A 26,370-nucleotide genomic window follows, 5' to 3' on the forward strand; every position below is an offset into this window, starting at 1 on the left:
GCTGGAACCGCTTAAAGGCTGATATTTATTTATATTTATTTCAAGGTGTGAATTGCTTAAAAATGTCCAACCACTGTCTCTTTCTTCAAATTCCCCTACTTTATTCAACAGAAAAGAAACAACTTCGTTATAAAGATTATCAAAGTCAAAATTTAAGTGAATTGTAAAGTTCTTTGTAGCAAACGACTTTACTTCTTGTACGTCAGTTTTAGGCAAAAGAAAAGATAAAAAAAATTCGAAGTTAATTTTAACAGAAGTGTGAACTTGTAAGGCGTGATTTACAAGAGATCTAATTTGTTTACGAATGTTGTTTAAAAATAAAGAAGGTAAGTTTTTTGCTTCTTCATTAGATGCAATAATTCGATAACTTACTATACGTCCTTTAAAAGCGGATGTTATGATCTCTACGTTATCATAAAGCGGAGCAGTACAATTATTTTTGTGCTTACTGCTACGGAAATGTCCAGTCCACTGTCTTCCATTAACATTAACATTACACACAGAGCAGTAACCCATTTTAAATAAAATCGAAAATGGTTCAAAAAAAAAGAACCTTCCTACCAAAATCTATAAAGACACTTTTGTGATATTGTTTTAATTATGAGACGAATTGAGTAAAACCTATAGACTATAAGGCGATCTAAATACTAATTAATATTATAACTTAACATAAACTGCTGGGCACAGGCTTTCTCTTAATCAGACAGAGAGAGAGAGATAAATTAAAAGTAGTTACATACAATTATTTGAAGCAGGAAATCAGGAGCTCTTCGACTGCGCGAGTAGCGTCGATGTGGAGAGTCCTTAAAGATGATTATAAGTTCAACCCGAGTATAATCTGTGAAACATGCATTTATATATTAATATTAATAAATAGGCAAATGTCGATAACCTAAACTAACTTTAATTATGACACTATTCAGACTTACCATTTAAGGGTCTACATCAACTCGTCATCTGGCTAGCTTCAAGTCGATAAAGAATGGTAGTCACCTCGTATCTGAAAGTTAGAATTAAATCAATATCTTCATCGTTTACCGGTTTTTTGAGCTAGATTAGGTGCGTATGAAAATAAATATTGTGCACTCTTACCTCGAGAGTGATCGTTGACTTTAATAGTACTTTCTTGAATTTTCACTCATGAATCGCAGCAAGAGAGCGATTCCCTTTTTGACCTGTAAATATTTCGTAATTTTATTAGTTCACTAACCATTTTTTTATAGTTTAAATAAGTATTTACTTAAGTATAATTTTGTTCTCACTCACTTTTTGTTGTAAGTTGTTGAAATAACTTCCTCTGTGTATCGGTGCAGATCGTGGATCTTCTACTTAATTTTTAATAAGTAGGCTGTAAGAAATTTAAAGTTATTAGCTCATAAGTTCATAATTATTGATTTATGAAAAAAATAACTGAATTACAGTACTTAGGTAAACTTATTTTAATTCAAACTCACCTTTTTGGTAAATCACAGTAATTCTGAAATATATCTTGAGGTTCAAACGTACGAGGGCTTCAACGGACGAAATATGTATGGTACCTAATTCTGAGTAAGTATTAGACACGTGTAATTAAAAGTATTACGTATTAAGTAGGTATGCTGGTATTGCTTTTTTGAATTGATGTTGCAATATTCCGTGAGCTATTTGTTCATCGAAAAAAGATGACTTTAAATATTTTTTGTCAATGCTCATCATTACGTCAACCTCACACGGGCGTTTCGTGAACGTTTGCACTCCGCGAACGTACATTTGACGCAAACGCGGCGCTCAGACCGCGAACCATATCGTTTTTCTAACGTATAGCACGAACGCTCGTGTGGGTCGACCAGTAATTGAATTAGGTTGCTTTTGCTTGCAGTTTTTATAATAAAACTTCAAATTAGATATTTAATGTCGAGCGGAACCAGTTGCGTCGAAAGGATAAAGTATGTCCCACGATAACATTCAAAACATTCTATATTAATACATTCAATTGCTTTCTTGCCCCCATGCTCTACAATAAATTAAATAGAATATTATTATTTTACCCGCAAAATTATTACACGTATAAGCAAATACTGACAGTTTGGCTAAAACAACAGAACTATGACAAGGTTGAAAATTTGTTTGTGACAGTAAAATAAGAATGGTCTGATGATTGTTTGTGATGAACCAAGGAGGTCCCTGTTGCTCTATGCTCTATGTTTGTGATGCTTGCTTATTGTTTTCCTGGTCCATATACTGCGCTTTATACTCACTCTGTTTGTTACGCATTGTATTTATATTGTACACAAGGAAGGGACTAGTATCTGAGATACAGGCTCGGCCTAGTTCAGATACTAGTGAACACTAGACTAAGTTTATAATGCGTTACTTATACTAAGAAATTATGTCTGAACCCTGTTTTAAGTAAATAAAGTTATTATTATTATTATTATAGGTAGAGTTCATGTTAAATGGTTTTCAGTGCTTTATTCAATTTACGTTGCAGGTTTTCGTGAGCTGTAACATGGTATCCCAAATGAAATATTTTCGAAAAGGACGTATGTCAACGAATTAAATAGGCTTTAAGGCTTTTTAAATTACGATGTAACATTTTTGCTTAATTTTAGTTTTGGGGTATAAAACAGCGAAGTCTTTGGTAAAAATTATCAGAAGCAGATCAAGAACCTCCTCGCCGAAAAGAGTTGAGTAACCCCGCTCCTCAGTGAAGAGAGTTGAGCCCTGAGCGACACCAGCCACCGCTTACCAGCCCTGAGTCGACCCCGGCGCTGTGCAAGTGAACACTTCAAGCTAAAACAAGTTCCACTTCTGAGCACTATGTAAGTTCTCCATCACATAATTTTGGAGGTTTAACTTAGAAGTTCTGCTTCACCTATTAGTGTGGGGAGTACACATCACCCAAAGAATTTCTACAGTTACAGTGCAGTACATTACATTGATTTGATTTGATTTATTTTGTTTCAGGTCCGATTCAGAATTTGAAGTTATTCCGAAGAAGACTCCTGCTGCACGCCAAATGAAGCGTTCGCGAGCCCCTCCGTCGATTTCGTCGATTGACCAGGAGAATACAAAGTGAGTATAATTAACCATGTGACATGTCAATATTTTTTTCAGCAGGTGGTGCATTGGCTTGATACCTTGATTTCTTCAACAGAAGTCACGGGTTCGATTCCCTGTCGAGTCAATTTACGATCCGGTTCATTACTTTACGTTCGAGAACGGTCCGTATCCCTCAGTTTAAAGGCTCCTGCTGTTCCTGCTGTTTATGGCCTCCGTGGTCCAGTGGTTGAGCGTTGGGCTCACGATCCGGAGGCCCCGGGTTCGAATCCCTGTGGGGACGTATCACAAGAATCACTTTGTTTTTATTTATGTTATCGTTATCTCTCGAACAAGTATACATTCCCTACATTCCATACATTCACCAATGTTTTAACTATTTATATTTATTATCAAATATGACAGCAAGTTGGTTTTTATTACTTTGTAACTCTAAAATATATTTTCTTTTTATTATAGGAAGAAAGCAAAGACACACGACATCTTCGGGCTAAGTCACGGGCGCACGGTCGGCAATGAAGGAAGCGACAAGAGGATCGTATCGTACTTCGTGAACAAGGTGGCGAACGGGTCAGAGCGGCGTACAACTAGCTTGGATGGCGAATACGTGGTGGACTTGAAGATATACCATGCCAACGACGTGAACAACACTGATTCAAGAGAAGTCTGGCGCAAGGCTCTTCTACGAATCAAGCTGCAGACTCCGGATGACAGCGATGAGTGGAAGTTGTTACAGAAGCTAGTTACACGAATTGACAAAAACTTTGAAGATGAACCACGATTTTACTCTGACAAACATGTAGATTGAACACGATTGAACAAATAAAAGCATTACGCCTTACCTACCTTATTTTCTTTAATTACGCCTAACATCAATACTTACACACTCGTAAACTCGTAAATAAAAATTTTCTGATACTTAAGTACTTCAAATTAACATTGAATCACTTTGATTAGTTACTTTGATCACTTTGATTACAAACGCAGATTCGATTCTTATTCAAAGATTTAGCGAAGTTAAAATTCTGTTTATCACGATTAAGTACTTACACTTTTATCATGTTTACATTGTGTTAAACATCATCTTGCAGTGGGCAGTATTCACAACATCTATTGTAAGTACATACAAAATAGAATTATTAAAGCATGAACCTTGTTTAAACTTGTTGAGACTTGAACCTTGTTTCAACTTGTTAAAACATTTTTCAATAACTTACTTCTTTCACATTTTATTTTTGTTGTTATTCTTGATTTTGTTCTTGGTGTTGTCTTGTGATGGGTAATTAATGTGTTATTTTATATTATTGGGCATTCCACCCACCTAAGTGAGCGCAGCGAACGGTCGTGAGCAGAGCGAACGATAGGTGGGGCAGAATGCCCAATAATATACTACTCAATCTAGCATGCATGCATACCTTAGTAAATATAAAGTTTATTTTTGGCTGTATTTTGAAAAATGGGAGTTATTGGAAAAAAAATTGTATGAAAAAATCTAAACTGCATAAGTTAGATGCTTGAAATTTGATATGCACTCCCACACACACAAAGATCTCTCTCTTATATAACACGCCACGCGGACGAAGTCGCGGGCAAAAGCTAGTAAACAATATATCTTCATCATTCAGAATTCTATAATAAATACATGGATCCACTTTACTCCTCGAGAGGCCCATTTCCAGAAGAACATTATTTAGTTTTATGTTCCACTGCCGACTAGCTTGTTTGAGTCCATAAATTGACTTGTTCAGTCGACATACCTTTTTTCCTTCTTCAAAGCATGGAGGTTGTTCCATATAAATCTCTTCATCGATATCGCCTTGTAAAAAAGCTGTTACAGCATCCAATTGATGAATTTGTAGGTTATATTTTGCTGCCAAACCAACCAGATATCTAATGGATGTATATCGGACCACTGGTGCATAAACTTCGTTATAATCAATTCCTTTTGTTTGCTGATATCCTTTTATAACAAGTCTAGCTTTGTCTACCGATTTATGTTACCATTTTCATCCGTCTTAGTCTTAAAAACCCATTTGCAGGGTAACACCTTTTTATTTGCAGGTGAGTCCACAAGTGACCATGTATTGTTTTCTAATAATGAGTGGTATTCCTTTTTCATGGCATCTTTCCACATGTTTGCCATGTTGCTTTTTAATGCTTCAGTTACATCCTGAGGATCTTTGTCTAGTATACTAGATATAGTCATATCTCCATATATGCAGACATAGGAGGTAGGACTCTTTTCAATAAACTCGTCACGGCGTCGAGGGCGAAGATTTCTACGATATTCTGGAGAAATTTGTATGGTCTCTTCTGGTAAGTATGTCTCATCATTTGGGTCTTCAAATGTAAGTGAGCTATCGCTTTCATTGTCTATAACAACCGGAGTGTCTGTTGCATCACTTTGTTGTTCATAACTATTTATCCCACTTTCTTCGATATTTGACATTGGTAAGTTAACTATTTTGTGTTTTTCATTTGATTTGTTTTGCTGATTTTGCCTCATTAATTTATTTATTTCCTTTTCTTTTTCAGGTATTTCTCTTTCAGGTATTTCTCTTTCAGGTATTTCTCTTTCAGGATATGAAGTTTCATTTTCAAATATTGACTTATTGACTTTATTTCTTTTAACAGTTGTTTCCAAAAATACTACATTTCTACTCATAGTTGTTAGAGTACGAATATTATACTCTGATCCCAAGGTAACAGTGACCTTTGTGGAGGACGCATAGCGCCAGTTAAACAATGGTTCACTGTCACGGGTTACTTTTATTGGATGTTCTCTGTACGGAGTTCGACACAAGAATGGTACAACTCGTGCGGCTCGCCTTCTTATAAGGGTTGTCCCCACTACCGTACCTTGCACGTGTGTCGTAAACAAGTGCAGGTGTTGTTTGTTTGCTAGCCGCACGTGTTGTTTACAGTTAACATAATATTTAGATTTTCAATATTTCGCTGTCGCGCTATCACGGCCATACTGATACGCAGCTCGTGCTCTGAGCTTGCGTTTATTCTGAAACAAGGGTATCTTTTAGTTCACTGTAGTAGCATATTCAATTTGTAATTAAGTATTTGTGCTATTAAGTCAGTTGTTGTAAGTCTATATCGGTGCATCGACACGAGCTTACAATTGGCAAATTCAATAATAATCGTTTCATTCTTCAAATTGCATTGTTACGCCCGTTATTTGTTCAAAGATCGGATTAAAATGGGTGAAGATGTTAATCAATCAAATAGTTTTTACTTTTCGCCAGACTCAGAGGCTTAAATTTTATAAGCTTGTTCTGGTTGAAAGTTCAGTTGACAAACTCAGCGGCCAAAAATATAGCTTGTTTCAACAACATCACGGTGAAAGGGACGTTTGCCAAACTCAGAGGCTTTAGTTGCTTGGATTAGCAGCAGTTCCAGTCTCAGAAATATTCGATGAACTCAGAGGCTATTTTGTGGCTTGTTTTTGATATTTGTTGGTTGTTGCTTCTGGTGATTTTACTTTTCGCCAGACTCAGAGGCTTAAATTTTTATAAGCTTGTTCTGGCTGAAGGTTCAGTTGTCAAACTCAGCGGCCGAAAATATAGCTTGTTTCAACAACATCATGGTGAAAGGGACGTTTGCCAAACTCAGAGGCTTTAGTTGCTTGGATTAGCAGCAGTTCCAGTCTCAGAAATATTCGATGAACTCAGAGGCTATTTTGTGGCTTGTTTTGACAAGTGACCTTTACAACCATTTTTTTTATTTATTGTAAACTGCTATCACGGATCATTCTAAATTCGGGTTTGGTATTAATCTGAGATGTTCATGAGCTATTGTAGTATTTTTTTGGCCAGGACGAAGACTTTGTATTTCGTATCGATTATTGCCAATAATTTTTACAATTTGATATGGCCCTAAATATTTAGGACCTAGCTAGTTATTAGACCATTGGGTATCTTTACAAAGCACAAAGTCTCCTGGATGAAATAATTCTACTTTAGCACATTTGGAATTGAAACGTTTCTTGCTTTCTGAAGATTGTTCGGTCATTCTGATAATCTATTAAAAGAAATGGCGGCTATCGGCAATCAAGCGCCAGCTTAGTATACAATACGCTGCCACGAAGTCACCACCACACGGCACACACGCGGCACGGCTGCCACTCTCAGACTGTGCCATGCTGTAACGCCTTCGCCGTTTGTCATTCACTCGTCGTCATGTAGCAGTGGTCACATGAAACAAAATAACTAGGTGTATTATCACATTCACATGACTCTTGCAATCGGTTTATAAAGGTTTGATAATGACGGTAGATTACAAATCACGTTGTAATTTAACGAAAGTTCATTTATTGCTTGGAGTGAGAAAATACAGCTTAAACCACGCAGCGTTAGCGTGTCTGCACCAATTCAAAACATTTTAGACCAAAATACCAAGATTTGACGATGATGAAAACCGATTTGAAAACGCGGTTTGAATTATGATTGACACGTATTGCGGGAATATGTCTCGTCAATTTTGTTTTAAAATAAAGAGAAATAGTACTTTCCAAGTTAACCTTAAATCAATTTCCTCATTATTAAAAATTAAAATACACCCAGCAATGAAGTCAATAACAATAAAGTTCCAGTATGAAAACAACTCACCGTAACAATAGTATTCAAATGCAGGTAGGCACCATTATCCTCGATCCTGACTCCATCCACGATTATTATCTTATCAGGATAATACGAGTATTTGAAACTTAGTTTCATCCTTTGTGGCCGTCTTTTTCAATATAATGGGTGGGCAGCAGGACGATCCTCTACTTCTGATGTTAGAGTACGAATATTATACTCTGATCCCAAGGTAACAGTGACCTTTGTGGAGGACGCATAGCGCCAGTTAAACAATGGTTCACTGTCACGGGTTACTTTTATTGGATGTTCTCTGTACGGAGTTCGACACAAGAATGGTACAACGTCGCGTCAGGTTTCTTCTCCGGGGAGACATCCTCGGGGCTATGCCCCCTTGATGTGGTCGCACTCGCCGCCCGCAAAGACGGGCGTGGCACGGGGGTGGGACACGACGGGCGAATACGCCCCTTCGTGAGCCCGATGGTGATGCAAGTCCGTGGTGCCGCTAGCGAGGTCGAGCCCACCGGGTGGTTCCCCGTTGGGGGAGGCCCAGTGAGCGCCCGTCAGCTAGCGGTGGTGTCAGGTCCGGTGTGTAGCTGCTCCGTCGCCGGGGCAGCTGGTGTCGATTGGGCTGGAGGGGGGGAGAGGACTGCTTCCACTGCCACTGGGAGCGTCAACTCATCCCCCGGGGGGTGGCCACGATCCTAACTACTCGACGGGGAGTAGTGGATGTGGGCAGCCCCTGTCCAGTCCGGTGTTGGTGTTCAGTGCCCACCGGTGAGTTGGCCTAGCAGTGAAGCCAGGCCTCCCACGATGATGGGCACTGGGTCAGTCCTAGAGCGGATGGCGGCTAAGATGTTGTGGAGCAGCTGTATGGTCTGCTCCAGCACTTCCAGCTTCTCGCTGGAGGGAGCTGGGGGTGCCTCCGCTCGGGGCCTCGCCTTCTTCCCCTTGGGAGGGGCGGCGGCTGCTGTCTCTGATGTTGAGGGTTGCGGAGGGACGGGTTCCACGGCGATGGGCTCGGCGGTGGTGGTAGCAGTGGGGGCAGGGGTTGCTCTTTTACGGGCGCGCCTCTGCCTCTGCGGTTTGGGCCCATTCGGGCCGTTCGCCGCGGCCATGAGCGAGCTCCTCGCTGTCGGTTCGCTGCTCGGGTCCACAATGGAGGTCGCAGGTGCAGCTCTTCTTGCACTGGTCAAGGGCGCGGTGCCTGCCCTTGTGTTGCGCAACTCGCGCGACTTCACAGGGCAAGAAGGGCTGTTGGCTGGGTGTGCACCTCCGCAGTTGCAACACGTGCGTGGCTTTCGCCACAGCGAACGCAGGCCGCCGGGCGGTGGCAGTTGTGGCTACTGTGCCGAAACTGCTGGCAGCGGTGACATTGAGGAGCTCCTTTTCGTCCCCTCCAGGCTTCAATCTTGACACCGGGCATACAGAGGAGCTCGGTGGTGCCGTAGATGGACTGGAAGCCCAGTGTCCGCCGGATCTCCACGAAGAAGATTCCGCCCACCCTGCCCTGGATGGGACGGATAAACTGAGGGTCGTAGCCGCGACTGCGCAACTCCTCCTCCAGTTCGGCGATGTTGGTGTCGGTGGGCAGGCCCTTGATGGCCAGCTTCAGGGCGCGTTCCGCCGGGGGGGCGTAGGCGAACCAGGAGAGTCCCGTCGCTTTTTCCAGGCCGGCAAGGTAGCGCTGGTAAAGCCGGAACTCTTCGTTGGTCTTCGCCATGAAACGGACGCCCTTCCCGTACGGGCGCGCGTTGGGGACATGGCCGAGCACCTCACGCAACTTGCGGAAGTGGTGCGGCCAGTCGGGCAGCTGGTCCACCACGATGGGCGGAATCTTCTTGCTCGCTGGGGCGAGCGGCGGCTGAAGTTGGACGGGCTTCGGCGATGGTGTGGGCGTCGTCCGGAGGGACGGACGCGGAGGCGCGTGCGGTGGCGAATCTGGATTCGTATTGAGCACCGCCGCGTATGAGCGCGGCGGTGTCGTCTTCGTGTCCGGCGGTGGCATGGAGAGAAGCGAGAAGGGGTTCGTACTCAGGATGGCCGAGTACGAGCGCGGCGGCGTTGTCTCCATGTCCAGTGTGGGCATGGAGAGTGCGACGGGCGGGGTAGTCCTCGCGCTGGGTTTCGGTGAAGGCCGCTCTGGCGGCGTCGTTGCCCTCTTCTTTTCCGCGGCTCCTGTTCCCGGAAGTCGAGGCAGGGGCAGCGGGAAGGGGGACTGCCGTAGGTCTGCGCCGGTGAGGCGCGGTGGAGGCGGCGGTGCGTAGGCGGCGATGGGCGTCGTGACGGCGCGGGTGCGCACAAATGTGCGCGCCCTGCGCTTCGTTACTCCGGCTGACGGGGGAGCCATCCTTGCCTGCTCACCCCGTTGGTTTGGGCGCGATGGTGGTGCTGTCCACTTGCGCGAGACCGAGCGGTCCGCTAGGCAGCGCACACGCTATCACTCCCTCCCCGGTGAGACCCGCTGGTGGGAGGCCGGGGGTGGATAGGAGTGATAACGGTGTTACCTATTGGACCTGCGGAATCTGGAGGGTATTTTAAGATAAAAACACCCCCCCCAGCTTCTTTGCGTCAGGCAGCAGTGTGTCGGTAGACGTAGAAATTCGAGGTCTCCGTGCGCGTGCGGTTGGACAAGCGATCCAATGGTACAACTCGTGCGGCTCGCCTTCTTATAAGGGTTGTCCCCACTACCGTACCTTGCACGTGTGTCGTAAACAAGTGCAGGTGTTGTTTGTTTGCTAGCCGCACGTGTTGTTTACAGTTAACATAATATTTAGATTTTCAATATTTCGCTGTCGCGCTATCATAGTTGCCTGTCTAGATTTGGGGTCTATGAATCTGTAGCCCTTGGTGCAGTCACTGTAACCAACAAAAATTAACTCCTGCGATTTGGCATCAAGTTTGCGACGATTTTCCTTTGGAACATGCACCATCGCCTTACATCCGAATATCTTTATGTAACTTAGGTCTGGTGTAACGAAGCATTTCGGACCAACGAGCCTTGTAGCGACATCTTGTGGTTTCTGGCGATATAACGTTGTTTTTATATTTTACCCGCAGGAAATCACAGATGGCGCTGCAGGGTTATCGATGGGCCCGAATATTTTTGATTATTTTATTTTCTTCAAAATTTGGTATATTAAATTATCTGCAACATTTATTTAAAGATTTATTTTTGATATATTATAATTATATTGTTTAAATTTTGGGATCAAACAAGTCGATCGATTGTTGTCGTTGATTCGGCGAATTTATGGTTTTGTAGCGGCGCGCTCCGCGCACGTCCGCACTCTTCGACGCCGCGACGAGCAAAACCGAGACGCGGTCAGGCCGGTCGTATTTATAGCTCGCGCAAAGTTTCCGGGGTGGAAAGCGACGCGCGGGCGCAGAGGAACGATTGCGCCGCGCATGCGCGTACTGCATATTTTACTTTAAATTGTCCTTTTTTAATTGATAGATAATAAGTTTATAATGTGCAAACCTACCACTAGTTGCGTAGACATTTTGTACACATAATTAGATATCCCGGAAATAACAAGAACAATTCATTTCACTACGCGAATGGAGTCTTTTATTTGCTAGGTGTAAGACCCCATTACACCTACACTGGTGACCACCGAGTCTGAATCTGCGCACCTTCCTGCTACTGCAACCCTGCAAGTTTCATCACGATGGAATCTCCTATTACTAAAGAGATGAAACGAGCCGACGAAGCAGGACCGACGAAAGAAATCTCCGCTATTTCGCTGCAAATGAGAATTCCGAAGTTCTGCAAAGCAGTTGTCTTCTCGACGTCCGCGAAGCGGACGTCGGGGAGGCACCCTCGGGGCTTGGCCCCTTTGGTGCGATAGCTCTCGCCGCCCGCTAAAACGGGCGGGGCACGGGGGCGGGCCACGGTGGGCGAGTTTCGCGCCTCCGAAGGCCCAATTTATTGTCCGGGATGGTACCGCCGGCGAGTCGGCCCACCGGGTGAGACCCTGTTGAGGGAGGCCCAGTGAGCGACTCCAGCCAGGCGGTACGTGTCTCGTCATAGTAGGTGGCCGGCGAGCTTGACCCGAAGTTTCCAGGTCAGCTCGAGCCGGCGGGGTCAGTCCAGTGAGGTCAGTCCGATGAGTCCGCCGGCAAGGTCGAAACCGTCAACAATGACGGTTGCCCTCAAACCGGCGGCTTGGGTCAGTCCGTTGCTGGGTAGGTATCCTCGTCGAGCTCCTCCACATCAGCCAGCTCGCGAGGATACGGCTTCCAGTCCGGGGGTCGCGCGTGGTATGGAGCCAGATTTCGTAGGTGCACGAAATCTGACTCGTCCGCGCGCGCGAACATCCCAGTCGAGAGCCTGGAGATAAACTCATCCAAGGTCTCGACTTTTAGGTCCCTCCGAATTACTTCGTTGCGGACAAATCTCGGCGCGTCCGCGATGGTGCGCAACGCCTTGGACTGCTGTGCCCGCAGTCTTTGGCGATGGGTCTCAGAGACCAATGCGTACCACGCGGGGGCGGCATAGGTAAGCCGTGTCCTAATGTACCTAATAACACCGTCATACTACCGTCCTAGCAACATCTTTTTAACTTGCTCTGTCTTAAAATATTGTTTTTATAGTGAAATAGTGCCGAAATTGATTGGATTTTTTGTGAAATTGTGAGTTGACACCTTAATTAACTGAATTCAACAAGTGTTATATGATTATAAAGATTTAATCCGCATTAAACTTAAAAATACGACTCATAAGTGAAGTGTTGTGTTAAAACGCGTAAGCGCCTGCGATTTCACGGCGCTTAAGCTCCTTTTCTCGCGACGAACGCGGGCCAGCGGACCGGCGGCGAATAGGTACCTTGCTGCAGGGCCGGTTTATTCACAGTCCTGGCATCGAGCGTCATACAAAATACTCGAGTTTGTTGTTGTATTTAAGTTTTAAAATGAAATGTGCGGCTTGTTGCAAAGCAATTAAATATGATTATGAATTGGTGCACTGTGTGGGATGCAAATCTAATCATCACTACCTTTGCCTGAACATAACTTCCAGTGAATTTAGGGAGAATAATCACATTTATAGAAGAGACTATCGCTGTCAGGGGTGCACAAACGTAACCAAGAGAGGGAACAAAGTCATCAAGAGTCCTACTGACCCAATAAAAACTAAAGATAGCAACAAGACTGAAACTACCTCTATCGTTTCACCTGCTGCTCAAACCATGCCAGTAATGACGACAGATGATTTGGGAGCATTACTGGATACTAAACTCGCCACTCTCCGAGCTCAACTTGCGCATGAGTTCAAAAATGCAATATCTGAAACTGAAAAATCTTTAACTTTCCTTGCTGACGCCTATGAAGATCTGAAAAATCTTGTGTCCAATCAACAAGATACCATCAAAGAGCTGAAAAACGAAAATTTCACTTTGAACATCAGGGTAAATGAATTGACAAAGAAGGTTACCGTCATGGAGCAACTATCTCGCAGTTGCAATGTTGAGTTTCAGGGTGTCCCTGAAAAGGATGGTGAGAATGTGGTCACTATAGCCAAGAAAATCATCGAGGTCGTAAATGGCAATCCATCAGCAGATAAAATGATAGTAGCTTGTCGTAGAGTGGCTAAACAAAATCCAAAATCGACGAGACCACGTAATATACTCTTAACATTGCCTACTCCTCGCCAAAGAGATGAACTGCTATCTGATGTCTACAGATACAACAAAGCTAACAAAGATGACAAACTAAATTCGCTGGACGTCGGTATAGCTGGCGAGAAAACGCCAATATATGTAGCGGAAAACTTATCTCTTGAAATGCGGAATCTTCAAGCAAAAGCACGAAAATTAGCAAAGGGGAAGAGCTACAAGTTTGTGTGGGTGAAGTTTGGCAAAATCTACGTGCGCAAGTGTGAAGAGTCTAAGCCCATTCTTGTCAAGAATGAAGAATCTTTGAAACTTATAATATAATGTTTAATGATATTTACTGTTCAAGCTGTTTAGACTAATGAATGTTAATCATGGTGCAAATGTTTTACCAAAACGTTAATAGGATAAGGACTAAGACTTGTGAAATTTATAAAAGTGTTTTGTCAAACAATTACGATATTTTATGTCTGACTGAGACAAATCTTAATAGTGGTTTTTACGATAATGAAATTATAGACAATCGATACAATATATTTAGGAGGGATCGAGAATCTACTGACAGTCACAAGAATGAGGGTGGTGGAGTAATGGTGGCAATAAAGAAATCTTTCCATGTTGTCCGCCTATCGACCTGGGAAACCGGGGCCGAGGATCTATGGTTGTCAATACATAATTCAAATTCAAATTCAAATTCAAAAATATCTTTATTCAGTAGGTAACATAGTTACACTTTGAATCGTCAATTTTTACATAACGAACGTCTCATCCGCCTAAAACTACTGCAGCTTCTCACAACCTGTATAGCCGGGGAAAAGAAGCTGCAAGAAAAACCTCGGCACAGGGCCCTAGACGTTCTTTTTAAAAAAAATAAAATAAACATAAAATATTGATATACAATTGAGTAATTTAGCTGCCTAATATCAGTTCTCAGACAGTTAATCCCATGCATTCATATCTTCTAAATAATCACTAACTTTATAATAACCTTTTTTGTAAAGTTTTTGTTTAACTACTTTCTTAAAGCAGTTGAAAGGCAAATTCTGAATGTCAATGGGAATCTTATTGTAAAAACGTATACATTGCCCCTTAAAAGATTTAGTAATCTTATGTAATCGACTGACTTGTAAAGCAAGTTTATTTTTATTCCGGGTATTAACAATGTGCCGATCGCTATTTTTTGCAAATAATCCTATATGTTTTTTTACATATATTAAGTTTTCAAAGATATATTGTGATGCCATAGTTAAAATATTAATTTCTTTAAATTTATTTCTAAGTGACATCTTGGGTCCCAATTTGTAAATCGCCCGAATGGCCCGCTTTTGCAGAACAAAAATGCTGTTCACATCTGCAGCATGACCCCACAGCAAGATGCCGTACGACATTAGACTGTGGAAGTAGGCAAAATAAACTAATCGCGCGGTTTCTACATCGGTTATTAAACGAATTTTTTTGACCGCGAATGCTGCTGAGCTGAGCCTTTTGGACAACTTATCAATATGAGGACTCCATTGCAACTTAGCGTCCAAAGTAATTCCCAAAAATACAGCAGTATCCGTGAGGTCCAATTCCTTATTTTTTACAATAATAGAATCGAGCGGCCTACTAACATTCGATAACGTAAAATAAACATATTTTGTTTTATTTTCATTAAGTAGCAAGTTGTTTACAGTAAACCAATCCACTACCTCTGAAATGGCGTTGTTTACATCGTCAAAGGAATCTTGTCGTCTCTTTACTTTAAAAAGTAAGGAGGTATCATCTGCAAACAGCACCACTTCATGTTTTACAAGACTAGGTAGGTCGTTTATGTAAACTAGGAATAGAAATGGACCTAGAATTGAGCCCTGCGGGACGCCTATAGTGACGTTAGATCCACACGATCTGGAGCCATGCACATCAACCCTCTGAACGCGGCCACTAAGGTACGACTCCAAAAGAGCGATGGCATTATCTGTTATTCCATAGTGACGAAGTTTCGCGATCAATATATCATGACAAACGCAATCGAAGGCTTTGGAAAGGTCACAAAAGACACCAATAGCATCTTTGGACTCCTCCCAAGCCTGAAAAACATGATTTATTAACTCAACACCAGCATCGGTTGTTGAGCGACCCTTTGTGAAACCAAATTGTTTATTAGACATTAAATTGTTTAAATTGAAATGTTGAAGTAATTGCAGTAATAAAATTTTTTCAAATATTTTACTAAGCGTGGGTAGTATAGATATTGGTCTAAAATTAGTAGGGTCAGAAGTACTACCAGCTTTAAACAATGGAATGACTTTACTGTGCTTCATTAAATCTGGAAACACACCATTGTCTACACATTTATTAAATATACATGATAGATAGGGAGCTATGCAATCAATCACGGAGTTAATGACTTTAACAGAGAGACCATGAAGATCTGCAGTCTTTTTCATTTCTAAAGATTTAAAAGCTCTTAAGACGTCCCTAGGACTCACGTGTGTAAATGTTAGTTTATCTACTTTGGACGTATCTATGTGCTCCTTTACAAGTGATTGAGCGAGTGCAGGAGATGACTTCAAGTCCTTGGTAGTCGAAAATGGAATGTCAGTAAAGAATTTTTCAAAAGCTTCAGCAACTTGCTTATCATTTGTGAGTAGTTTACCGTCAATTTGTAATTGATACTCGAGATCGCGTGCTTTGACTTTCCCATTTTCGCTATTTATAACTTTCCAAGTCATTTTAATAATATCTGAGCTACCTTTAATTTTACTGCTAACAAACATTGCCTTCGCGGTAACGCAAACACGTTTGAAAACTTTTGAATACCGTTTTACATAGTCGTGAAAAGCTACGCTATGATTGTATGTTCTTTCTTCATAAAGTTCATACAACCTGTTTCTACTCTTATAAATTCCTACCGTCGCCCAGTCACTAAAAATTGGTGTGTCTGCTTTCTTAATTGTTTTTGCCTTAAATACTTTACTAACTTCCGATTTTGTTAGATTAAATAGGGAGTTATATAACAAATTTGGGTCATCACAGTAAGGAAGTTCTGGTAATTTGTTTGACATATTATCTTTGAATTGTTCTAAACGACTACTTGATATGGGATTGCATGTAACATCCTTTTTCAGAGAGCGGTCAATAAATAAGTTGAAAGATGTTTGTTGACCACAGTGATCTGACTTTAATTTATTAATTATTAATTTATCACAAGGTTCTAAGTTACTAAAAATATTATCGATACATTTCGCGGACTGTGACGTGATTCGGGTTGGTTCTGAAAAAAGATTTACAAGATTATAACACAGAAATAAAGATTTGAATGTAGTACTTAATGAGCAATTTTCCAGAATATCAATATTGAAATCACCGCAGACGATAACATGTTTGCTTTTATTACATAATTTGCATAAAGCTTCATCAATAACTTTCTCAAATAGATCATAAGATGAAGCGGGGGGTCTGTATACGCTCAATACAATAAGCCGGCTGAGTTCAATACAGGCTAGCTCAACAGTTCGCTCAACTGAGAGACTTACAATATCCGTTCGTTCCTTATATTTTAAACAATTACGTACTAATATTAATGAACCGCCACGGATAGCCGTCTCCCTGCTGTACGAGCTGGCAACCTGGTGATTATTGAAGCAAACGAACTCATGTTTTTTTAGCCAATGTTCAGTTACGCACATAATATCAACACAATTACTGTTTAAAAAAAGTTCAATTTCAAGTTCCTTGCCCAATATTCCTTGTATGTTTTGGTGTACCAGGTTGATTACATTTGTATTTTTCTTATTGCATTTTATATTTAATATGTCCTCATTTAACTTACTACAGCCAAAGTTTTTCTCTGTTGTCATTAAATTTAATTTAAATTACAAATGTCAGAAATAAAAATAGGCTGCTCAATAGGAGCAGACGCGTTAAAAGCCAACGAATTGGCTGATTCTATTGTAAAAAAAAAGGATAGCGACTTCGCTATTTGTCTTTTGTAAAAGTTAGATAGATAGTAATATCTATCTTTGGTCAAATAAAAATTCCTAACATAGGAATTCGTATCAATAAACTGAAACTTATTATAATAATCGCATACTAAAGTATGCAACGTCAGGTTTAGATCATGTCTAAACTTATTTTCGGTTTTTAGCTGACTTTGGCTGAAAGGCAATGCAAACAAAATCACTTGTGCTACATTCGGTAGGCTGTTAAGTAAGGAAATATAATGAGTAAGTAGTTCTTTGTTCGCGTTACCTCTCCTACCAGCCAAGATTATGATTGTACTATTTTGTGAGAATTGATATGAAATTATTCTTTTTAAAATGTCTAAATAGGAGGCACCCGGCATACAATTATTAATTACTGCCCGCCTCAAGAAATGGCTAAGTTGTAAACCCATTGATTTGCCAATTTCGTCACTAAACATATACAACATAAAGGTTCTATCATAAAATTAAACTTGGGTCTAGTATACTTACCTCCTGATTGTAAGATGTCATCTGTGGAGAGTTTCTTTAAGCGATGTAGCGATATAGTTGTCGATAATGACGGAAAATTTATTATTGTAGGAGATTTCAACTTACCTAACATACAATGGTCACAGCTTCAAGACTCAAATTTTTTATCTGCTAACATCATTAAAGACACCAAAAAAAGCACTCTATTGTCGAATCTTCTATCCTTGGGAGGGTTGGGTCAAGCTAATCACATACCAAAACAAAATGGTACCATCTTAGACTTATTCTTAACTAACTTAACAGATGTACATGTATCACTTGCTGATTCTCTATGTAAAATTGATGACCACCATCCACCTATCGTTGTTCGAATTGGTGATATGCAGACGCACGGTATCAGAATGAAGAAAAATAACAAGATACCTAATTTTAGAAAGACTAATATTGACAATTGTAAGAATCAACTTCTTAACATGGATTGGTCTGATATTATTGAACTTGATGATGTAAACATGGCTCTTTCTAAGTTTTACGAAAAAATTAATAGTGTACTTGTTCAAAATACTCCTTTGAAAAAGAAAAATGATTCTTACAAATACCCAATTTGGTTTAGCGAAAGTTTGAAACATGTATTAGCGGAAAAACACAGATATCATAAAAGGTATAAACAATTTGGCAATCCAAGAGATTACGATACATTCTCATCTTTGCGTGAAAGGGCCAAGTTGTTATTGGACAAATGTTACAACAATTTTACCAAGCGAATAGAGAGGTCACTGATCTCTGGAGAATCGAAACCCTTTTGGTCGTACGTCAACTGTAAAAAAGCCAAAATCACAATACCTAATGTTATTCATTTAGGACCTAATTCCTCCTCTGATCCCACTGAGATATGTAATATGTTCGCTTCATTCTTCGGATCTGTTTTTGAAAAACCGAACCGTATGGATACTCTGTCCGACTACAGTGATGGTTCTATGACAAACACTCTTAGTAATATAGAACTTTCTGAAGATGAGATTCGTAAAATACTAAAGAAACTTGACCCAAATAAAGGTGCTGGCCCCGACCAGTTGCCTCCTTACATCCTGAAGTCATTGGCAGAGGAAATATCTTTTCCATTAATGATTATATTCAATCACTCACTTGCTCTGGGCATTTTTCCAGATTATTGGAAAGTTGCTCATATAGTTCCAATTTTTAAATCTAAAGACTCGAGTAAGTGTGAAAATTATCGACCGATTAGCATCTTGTCATGTCTTGCAAAAGTGTTTGAAAGTCTGGTCTATGACCGAATATATTCCCACGTTATCCCTTTGATATCCAACAAACAACATGGTTTCATCAGATGTAGATCAACGACAACGAACTTGCTAGAGTATGTTAACTTGCTATATACATCCTTTAACAAAAAAACTCCAGTTCATGCTGTCTACACAGATTTCCAAAAGGCATTTGACAAAGTCGACCATAATCGTTTAATCTTTAAGTTGGGCGCTAGGTACGGCATGCATGGCAGTTTGTTGCGCTGGTTATCATCTTATTTACTAAACAGATCTCAGCTTGTGGCTGTCAAAGGTTATCTCTCTGCCCCTGTCAAAGTTACATCCGGAGTGCCCCAAGGGTCTCATTTGGGCCCTCTTCTTTTCAATTTATTCATAAATGACTTGACAGAGGGCCTCAAATGTGAACATTTAATGTACGCTGATGATCTCAAAATATTTAATCCTGTGTCCTCTGTTGATGACTGCGTGGCGATTCAAAAGGATCTGCAATATTTGACGAACTGGTGTAAGCTAAACAACATGTCTTTAAATGTAGCGAAGTGCTTTGTCATGAAATTTGCAACGACAGTTGATCGTTGCAATGATTTTGTATATTCAATTGGTGATCAGACTCTCCAACAAGTGGATACTTTTTGCGATCTTGGAGTGACCTTCGATAGAGGGCTCAGTTTTAAGTGTCATTTTGATGATGTTATAAGTTCATGTCACAAATTAATCGGTTTCTTGTTGAGAGTCTGCAAAGGGTTCCGAAATCCAGGCACTTACATAATGCTCTTCAATAGCCTTGTTCGCAGCAAACTTGAGTATTGTTCAGTAGTTTGGAACCCATTTTACAAGACTCATATAGAATCTATTGAGGGTATTCAGGCCAGATACTTAAGATCATTATGTTATCGTTTTAATTTAATTCGTACGCACAGAAACTATGAGTCGCGCTTAGCATATTTTAATATAGCTAAATTGCAATTAAGAAGGCAACAAATAGATTTATGCACATTACATAAAATTTTGCATGGGTCACTTCACACTAGTCTTCTTTCAGAAATATTCATAACCACACCGTCTCGTTTACCTCGTGCGGCTAAGCGTGACCTCACTTTCTGGCTGCGTAACTTCGGAACACAAAGAGACTCGAACAATCCTATCATACGCATGTGTCGGTTTTACAATAATGTCGCCTCCATGGATAAAAATTTGGATATTTTTAATAATTTTGGAACATTTAGAACACAAATTATCAAAAGTCTAAAATCAATCAAAAACTGAAGTCGTTTTGTTTTTTGATTTGTAATCTTATTTTTATTTTTTTTCCTTACCTCTTTTTAGTTGCTATATGATTTTGCATGCTGTCAACGCACCCTGTTTGGGATGTTGACTGACTATTATTGTTTGTAACTGTATATTTTATCATGTATTGTCAATGTCCTGTTGTGTGTTGCAATAAATAAATAAATAAATAAATAAATAAATAAATAAATGTACGCCTTATACACGCCGAGCTTCATGCGCAACGGGAGACTCGAGCAAAGAATGGGGCGGAGCAGAGCAGTGGCAGCACCTGCCTGTCCGATCACATTCCTCGCATGCTGGGCCATGGTGAGGTGGCGGTCTATGGTCACACCCAGGTATTTAGCCTGCGAGGACCACCCGATCTCCTCACCATGCAGCGTCAGATTCGGAGGGTGTAGCCGACCACGTCCCACAGTGATCGCTTGGGTTTTCCCCACGTTCACCGTCAATCTCCACTTTGCCAGCCAGGCAGGGAGGGCATCCAAGGTTCGCTGCATCTTCTTCGCGGCGTGCTTGGCGTTCAAGGACGTCGCGAAGAAGGCAGCGTCATCGGCGTAAAGCGCCAGCTTGGACCCTCCCTCCACGGGGATGTCATCCGTGTACCTGGCGTAGCAAACCGGAGATAGGCAGCTACCCTGGGGAACTCCCGCAGCGATCCTTCGGACTTGGGAGAGGGCGCCTTCCACTGCCACCTGGAAGCGCCTATTCTCTAAAAAGGTGGCCACAGTCTTAACGACTCGACGTGGAGTCGTAGACGTGGACAGCTTATATACCAAGCCCGGGTGCCATACGCGATCGAACGCCTTCTCCATATCCAAGAATACCGCTACGGTGGTCTCCCTCTTGTTGAGGGCCGCCGTCATATCGTGCAGTACCCTTGTCAGTTGAAGGGTCGTGGAATGCTCGGCTCGAAAGCCGAATTGTTCCTCGCGTGGCATGATATGTGGGATCATGTGACGCAGAAGAAGTCTCTCAAACACCTTGCTGATGTTCGGTAGCAAGGTGATTGGCCGAAAGCTCTCAGGCTTCAGGATATTCTTCCCGGGCTTGGGGAGCATGATAACTCGCCCAAGCTTCCAGCAATCCGGAAAGTGCCCCGTCCGCGTGATGCCATTAAAAATGCGCGTCACCGCTGCGACTGAACGCGGTGGAAGGTGACGCAGCATTTCGTTGGTAATGCCATCCGGGCCGGGGGCCTTCCGGAGCGGAGTCCGTCTTATCGCCCGGAGCACCTGTCCGGGCGTAAAGACGACGGGATCCTCATCAGGGGCTATCGGCTGACCGAAATAGCCCGCTAGATTTCGGGAGACTTCTTCTTCGTCGTGGTCGGCGCCTGGGTTCGGCCGAAATTGGCTCTCCAGACACTCAGCGAAGATTTCCGCTCGATCCTCAGCTCTAAAACGGGGTGTCCCGTCCTGAGCGAGGAGAGGTCGCACTGGTGTCGGCTTCCCGGAGAGCTGTCGACACACTCTATGGATGCCGGTCCAATCCTCGCCGGCTGAGTCGATAGTGTGTTGCCAAGAGTCGGCGGAGGCACTATCGAGCGCGGCCGAGATCTTCTCGGCCAGCGCATTCAGCCGGGACTTCATGGTGGGGCAACGCGTGGTATTCCACTGCTTGCGGAGTCGCCTCTTTTCCGCGAGCATATTCGCAATATGCTTCGGCGTGGGAGGAGCGGCTCCCGGTTTGGGAGCTTCGAGCGCGGCATGTTGCAATGCCCGCTGGACTGTAGAGGCGAACTCGGTTGCCAACTCGTCGACATCCGTGGGGGTCGAGACTGGTCGCATGGGAGTGTTCTCTACCATGTACTGGCCGAATTTATCCCAGGAGTACTTCCGCCGCGGCGGCAGCAGCCTCGTCCTGGTAGGATGGTTTGAAATAACCATCAGGACTGGTTGATGGTCGGAGCCTGTGTGATAGTCTAACGTCTCAACGGTGGGATCGGGCCGGAGCCCCTTGACCACCGCGAGGTCTATCACATCTGGGAGATGAGCGGGGTTGTGCGGGTAGTGGGTCGGGGTCTCCGGCCCCAGAACCACATACCCGCCCCCGTTGGCGTCATCGAACAGACGTCGTCCATTTGGACAGGTCCACGTGGAATTCCAACCAACGTGCTTGCAGTTCCAGTCACCGGCCGCGATCGTTGGCCCCGGGCTGTCCAGAATTTTCTGAACGTCCGCGAGGACAAGGCGCGCCGCCGGCGGCTTATAAACCCCAAACACACGTGTTGGGGCGTCTCCGAGAGCGATCTCCACTCCCAGGGCGTAGATCGACTGAAGACCAGCGATAGGTGGCAGAGGCTGGTGCACCAACCTTCTTCTTACCAGGACGGCTAGGCCTCTATAAGCCTGACCGAGGTCACTGAGCTCGTCCTTCCGGTATACGAAGAAGTTGGGGATCTTCAGTCGGTCTGCGCCTCTCAGCTTGGTCTCCGAGATCAGGGCGACATCAATGTTCTGCTCCCTCAAGAGAACACGTAGAAGACCTATCTTTCTAGACAGGCCTTCGGCGTTCCAATGAAGGATTCTTAACGACATAAATTTTATGCCGTTAACAACCTCTTCATCCCGTCCAAAAGCACTGTAACAGGATCGAGATCCTGCTCCAGTGCCTTCAGGACATCTTGGAGTACCCCCATGGCGACCAGTAGTGCCGCCTTCTTGGCGGCGGCTGGATCGCCAGTTCCGGCCGACTTCCCCTTCCCCTGGCTTGGGGCGGGGGGTCGGATGGAGGGGGTTGTCTTTGGAGCAGACGATGTCGCCGGCTCCTTAGGCTGCTGTCGCGGCGGGATTTGGGGCAAGAAGGGACCTTTTCCTTCCCTGCCGCGCCTCCTCTTACGCCGTTTCGTAGGGCCACTCTTCGGGCCGTTGGCCGCCGCCATGAGCGACCCCTGGGCGTTCGACTCGCCTGTGGGCGCGACCAAGACCTTCTTGGTCGCTTGCCCCGAGGAGGTGCGGGCTGTGGTTCCGGCCTTCTTGTTGCGCGCCTCGCGCACGAAGGCCGGGCAGGCCACATGGTTGGCGGGATGTGGCCCACCACAGTTGGCGCAGGTCGCCGGTTGCTCCCTAGGTCTGGGGCAGTCCCTGGCCGCGTGTTCCTCCCCACACCGCACACACGCAATCTTGCGGTGGCACTTGTGCGAGGAGTGGCGGAACTGCTGGCACCGGTGGCACTGCGCCGGTCCCTTTTTGCCCCGCCAGGCCTCTATCTTCACCCCGGGCATGTTGAGGAGTTCCGTGACTCCATAAATGCCCGGGATGGTCGCAGCGTTACGCTCGAGCTGGGCATGGTAAATACACCCGGGTCGTCCGAAACGCGCCTGGATGGCGCGCACGAACTCAGGGGTGTACCCCAGTCGGCGTAACTCGGCCTCAATGAGGGCTGGGTCGGTGTCGACCGGCAGCCCTCGGATGGCAACCTTGAGGTTGCGCTCCGCCGGAAGGGAGTAGGAGAACCACGATATCGTGGTCTCCTTTTCCAGGGCCATCAGGTAGGACTGAATGGTCCTGTACTCCTCCCCTGTGCGCGGGATAAAGCGCACCCCCCGCCCGTATGGTCGGGCGTTAGGGGGGTGTCCGAGCTTCTCCCGGAGGGCTCGGAAGTGCCGAGCCCAGTCCGGGAGTACCTCCACCACCAAAGGGGGGTAACGCTCTCGCTTCGGCGGAGCGGGCTGCGACGCGGGCTTGGCCTGGAGCGGGGAATGTACGTCCCGCTGCGGTATTAGCCGTGGAGAAGTCGCGGGAGGTGTTGAGGCCACAGCCGCGTACGACGGCTGCGTATCCATCGCCTCCGGCGACTGGCGTGGCGCCGGCGTGGGCGCGACCTGTCTCAACCCTCCTCGGAACGGGGGGGGAGATAGGGCTCCGCGCACCGGCAGTCGAAGTGCATGCCTGCCCTCTCCCGAAGACGGGGACTGGGCGGCGAGCACCTTGGCCGGCGGCGGGGACGTCGAGCGGGCCGGGGAGCGGCTCGCGCGAGAGGGGCGCTGCGGCAGCGGGGCGGCTGCTACTAAGTGCAGCGGCGGCGCTGTCCGGCGCGGCGGCGGCGGCCCCAGCTCCGGCATGGAGAGCGGGGGCGTCCGCCGAGGCCCCGGTGACGGGGGGCCCTCGCCCGCGGGGGCGAGGGGCGCGTCGAAGTACGTCTCCCCTGCTCCCGGCGTGGAGGGGGGGGAGGGACGCACTGCGTCACGCGCGGGTTGGCGCAATGACGCCAGGGTCTCCCGCAGGTGCGGAATCCCAAGTAGGGAAGCCGCCGCGCTCCTGCGGAAGACCCTGGGGCGCTTAGGGCGCCGTTTGGGGAGGGAGGGGGGCGGCATGACCCCCCACCACCCCAATTGACGATTCACCCGGCGGCGGAGTCAGAACTCCTTTCCCGCCGGGGGAACAACCGGGGGACACCTGGCGCACCAGGCGTCCCCAGCCCGCTGGGCAAAGACCTCCCAACCTCTCGGAAGCCGACCGACACCCAATCTTACCCGTGCCAGGCGATCGCTCCCGCCGGCTTCCCTCCCGGCCTAACCACACCCGGCAGACCAGTGCCGAAGTGTGGGGTTCCGGGAGCTCACCGGCACTTAGTCGCGACCACCTGTCGCGGGTCGGGGGGCCGAGCCGGACCTAACGAGCCCTAACCTCGAACTTTGTCGAGGGGTTTCGGAAGGGGGGAGATGCCTGCCACTTCCACGAACACTAAGTACGAGCGTGCGCAGACAGCTGAAGTGCGTGCGGAAATTGCAACTCCGACTATCCCCCAGTTCTGGCGCGACCGAGTACGACTATGGTTCATAAGTTTCGAAGCTGTCACCCACGAGCTGAAGAAAGGCCAGAAGGAGCTTGCCCAGATGGTCGTCGCTCAACTTGAAAAACACGACATTGAGCAAGTCGCTGATCTCCTCTACCATATGCCTGACGAGAAGCCATACGACGCCCTGAAAGCCCGTCTTATCTCCAACTACGAGGAACTAGCAGACGCGCAAGAAAGAGACAGCAACATCGCACCTCTCGCTCAGCAAGATAACATCAAACTGAAGAAAATACTACTACCTACTTCTACCAAGCCTATATACTGTGAAGTATCTACGAGCAACATTCGTCCATACCTACCGACGGAATTCCGTGTAGCCGCATTCAACGCACTACACAACCTAAGTCACCCTGGTACCCGGACTACTCGAAAAATGCTTCAACAACGGTTCTTTTGGCCATCAATGAACAGCGACATCGGCAAATGGGCGAAAACATGTATTCCCTGTCAGCGTGCGAAGGTACATAGACACACGTCGAGCGCACTTTCTACAATTCCGCCATCGGAACGCTTCAACCATCTGCACATCGACATAGTCGGACCGCTACCTACCTCAGCCGACGGATATCGATATGTTATCACGATGATCGACCGTGCGACGCGCTGGCCTGAAGCCTATCCAGTCCGTGATATCACCGCAGAGGAAACCGCGAAGACACTGTACGACGGCTGGATATCACGATTTGGCTGTCCCGCGAAGATAACGACAGACCAAGGAAGACAGTTCGAGAGTCAGCTGATGGCCTGTCTCACTCGTACAATGGGAATAGAGAAAATTCGCACTACGCCCTATCACCCGCAATCGAACGGAATCGTCGAACGATGGCACCGATCCATGAAGGCAGCTATAGTAGCTCGATTAACTCCTAACTCTAACTGGATTATCGAGTTACCCACCGTGCTACTCCGACTACGCGCAGCCACACGAAGCGACACCGGTGTAAGCGCCGCCGAGCTAACATACGGCTGCACACTACGCTTACCCGGTGAATTTTTCACTCCGCCGTCAGCCACACCTACCATTATGGATTACGCCTACGTAGAAGACCTACGCCGAGCAATCAACAACCTACGACCAATACCTACAGAGCCACATAACAACAGCAGAGCAGTTTTCATCCATCCGCACCTACAAACTTGCGAGAGCGTATTCATGAGAGTAGATGCCGTAAGGAAACCTCTAACAACGCCGTATGAAGGTCCTTATCGTGTACTATCGCGCACGGATAAGTTTTTCACACTCCAGTTGCCAAATCGACAAGCAACAGTGTCGATAGACCGCCTGAAACCGGCCTACATTCTCAATGAAGACGAACCGACC

At 45.1% G+C, this 26,370-nt stretch overlaps 2 protein-coding genes and 1 long non-coding RNA gene across 3 annotated transcripts; 1 reads left to right on the forward strand and 2 right to left on the reverse strand.

Annotated features, from left to right (window-relative positions):
- Window positions 1-263: 263 nt before the first annotated feature.
- Window positions 264-1,811, reverse strand: LOC126381220 (uncharacterized). Its single transcript, XR_007568728.1, has 5 exons — window positions 1,455-1,811; window positions 1,267-1,348; window positions 1,093-1,175; window positions 930-1,000; window positions 264-838 (listed from the first exon to the last, which is right to left on the reverse strand). It is a non-coding gene; the product is annotated as an uncharacterized LOC126381220 (long non-coding RNA).
- A 1,171-nt stretch (window positions 1,812-2,982) lies between these two features.
- LOC126381205 (uncharacterized) lies at window positions 2,983-3,862 on the forward strand. Its single transcript, XM_050030721.1, has 2 exons — window positions 2,983-3,054; window positions 3,499-3,862. The coding sequence occupies exons 1-2, from the start codon at window positions 2,999-3,001 to the stop codon at window positions 3,845-3,847; spliced, it is 405 nt and encodes a 134-aa protein (XP_049886678.1). The 5' UTR covers window positions 2,983-2,998; the 3' UTR covers window positions 3,848-3,862.
- An 18,929-nt stretch (window positions 3,863-22,791) lies between these two features.
- On the reverse strand, window positions 22,792-24,564 carry LOC126381235 (uncharacterized). Its single transcript, XM_050030737.1, has one exon. The coding sequence runs from the start codon at window positions 24,562-24,564 to the stop codon at window positions 22,792-22,794; it is 1,773 nt and encodes a 590-aa protein (XP_049886694.1).
- Window positions 24,565-26,370: the final 1,806 nt, after the last annotated feature.

Source organism: Pectinophora gossypiella, unplaced genomic scaffold (genome assembly GCF_024362695.1).
Source record: "Pectinophora gossypiella unplaced genomic scaffold, ilPecGoss1.1 Pgos_40, whole genome shotgun sequence".
In the NCBI taxonomy this organism is placed as follows: Eukaryota; Metazoa; Arthropoda; class Insecta; order Lepidoptera; family Gelechiidae; genus Pectinophora; species Pectinophora gossypiella.

What these genes read in the sequence shown, in the direction of transcription:
- LOC126381205 (XM_050030721.1), top strand. Translation starts at nt 2,999, where the DNA reads ATGAAGCGTTCGCGAGCCCCTCCGTCGATTTCGTCGATTGACCAGGAG. An exon ending in ATTGACCAGGAGAATACAAA is followed by an intron (nt 3,055 to 3,498) that starts GTGAGTATAATT and finishes TTTTTATTATAG; the next exon opens with GAAGAAAGCAAAGACACACG.
- LOC126381235 (XM_050030737.1), bottom strand. Translation starts at nt 24,564, where the DNA reads ATGCCGCCCCCCTCCCTCCCCAAACGGCGCCCTAAGCGCCCCAGGGTC.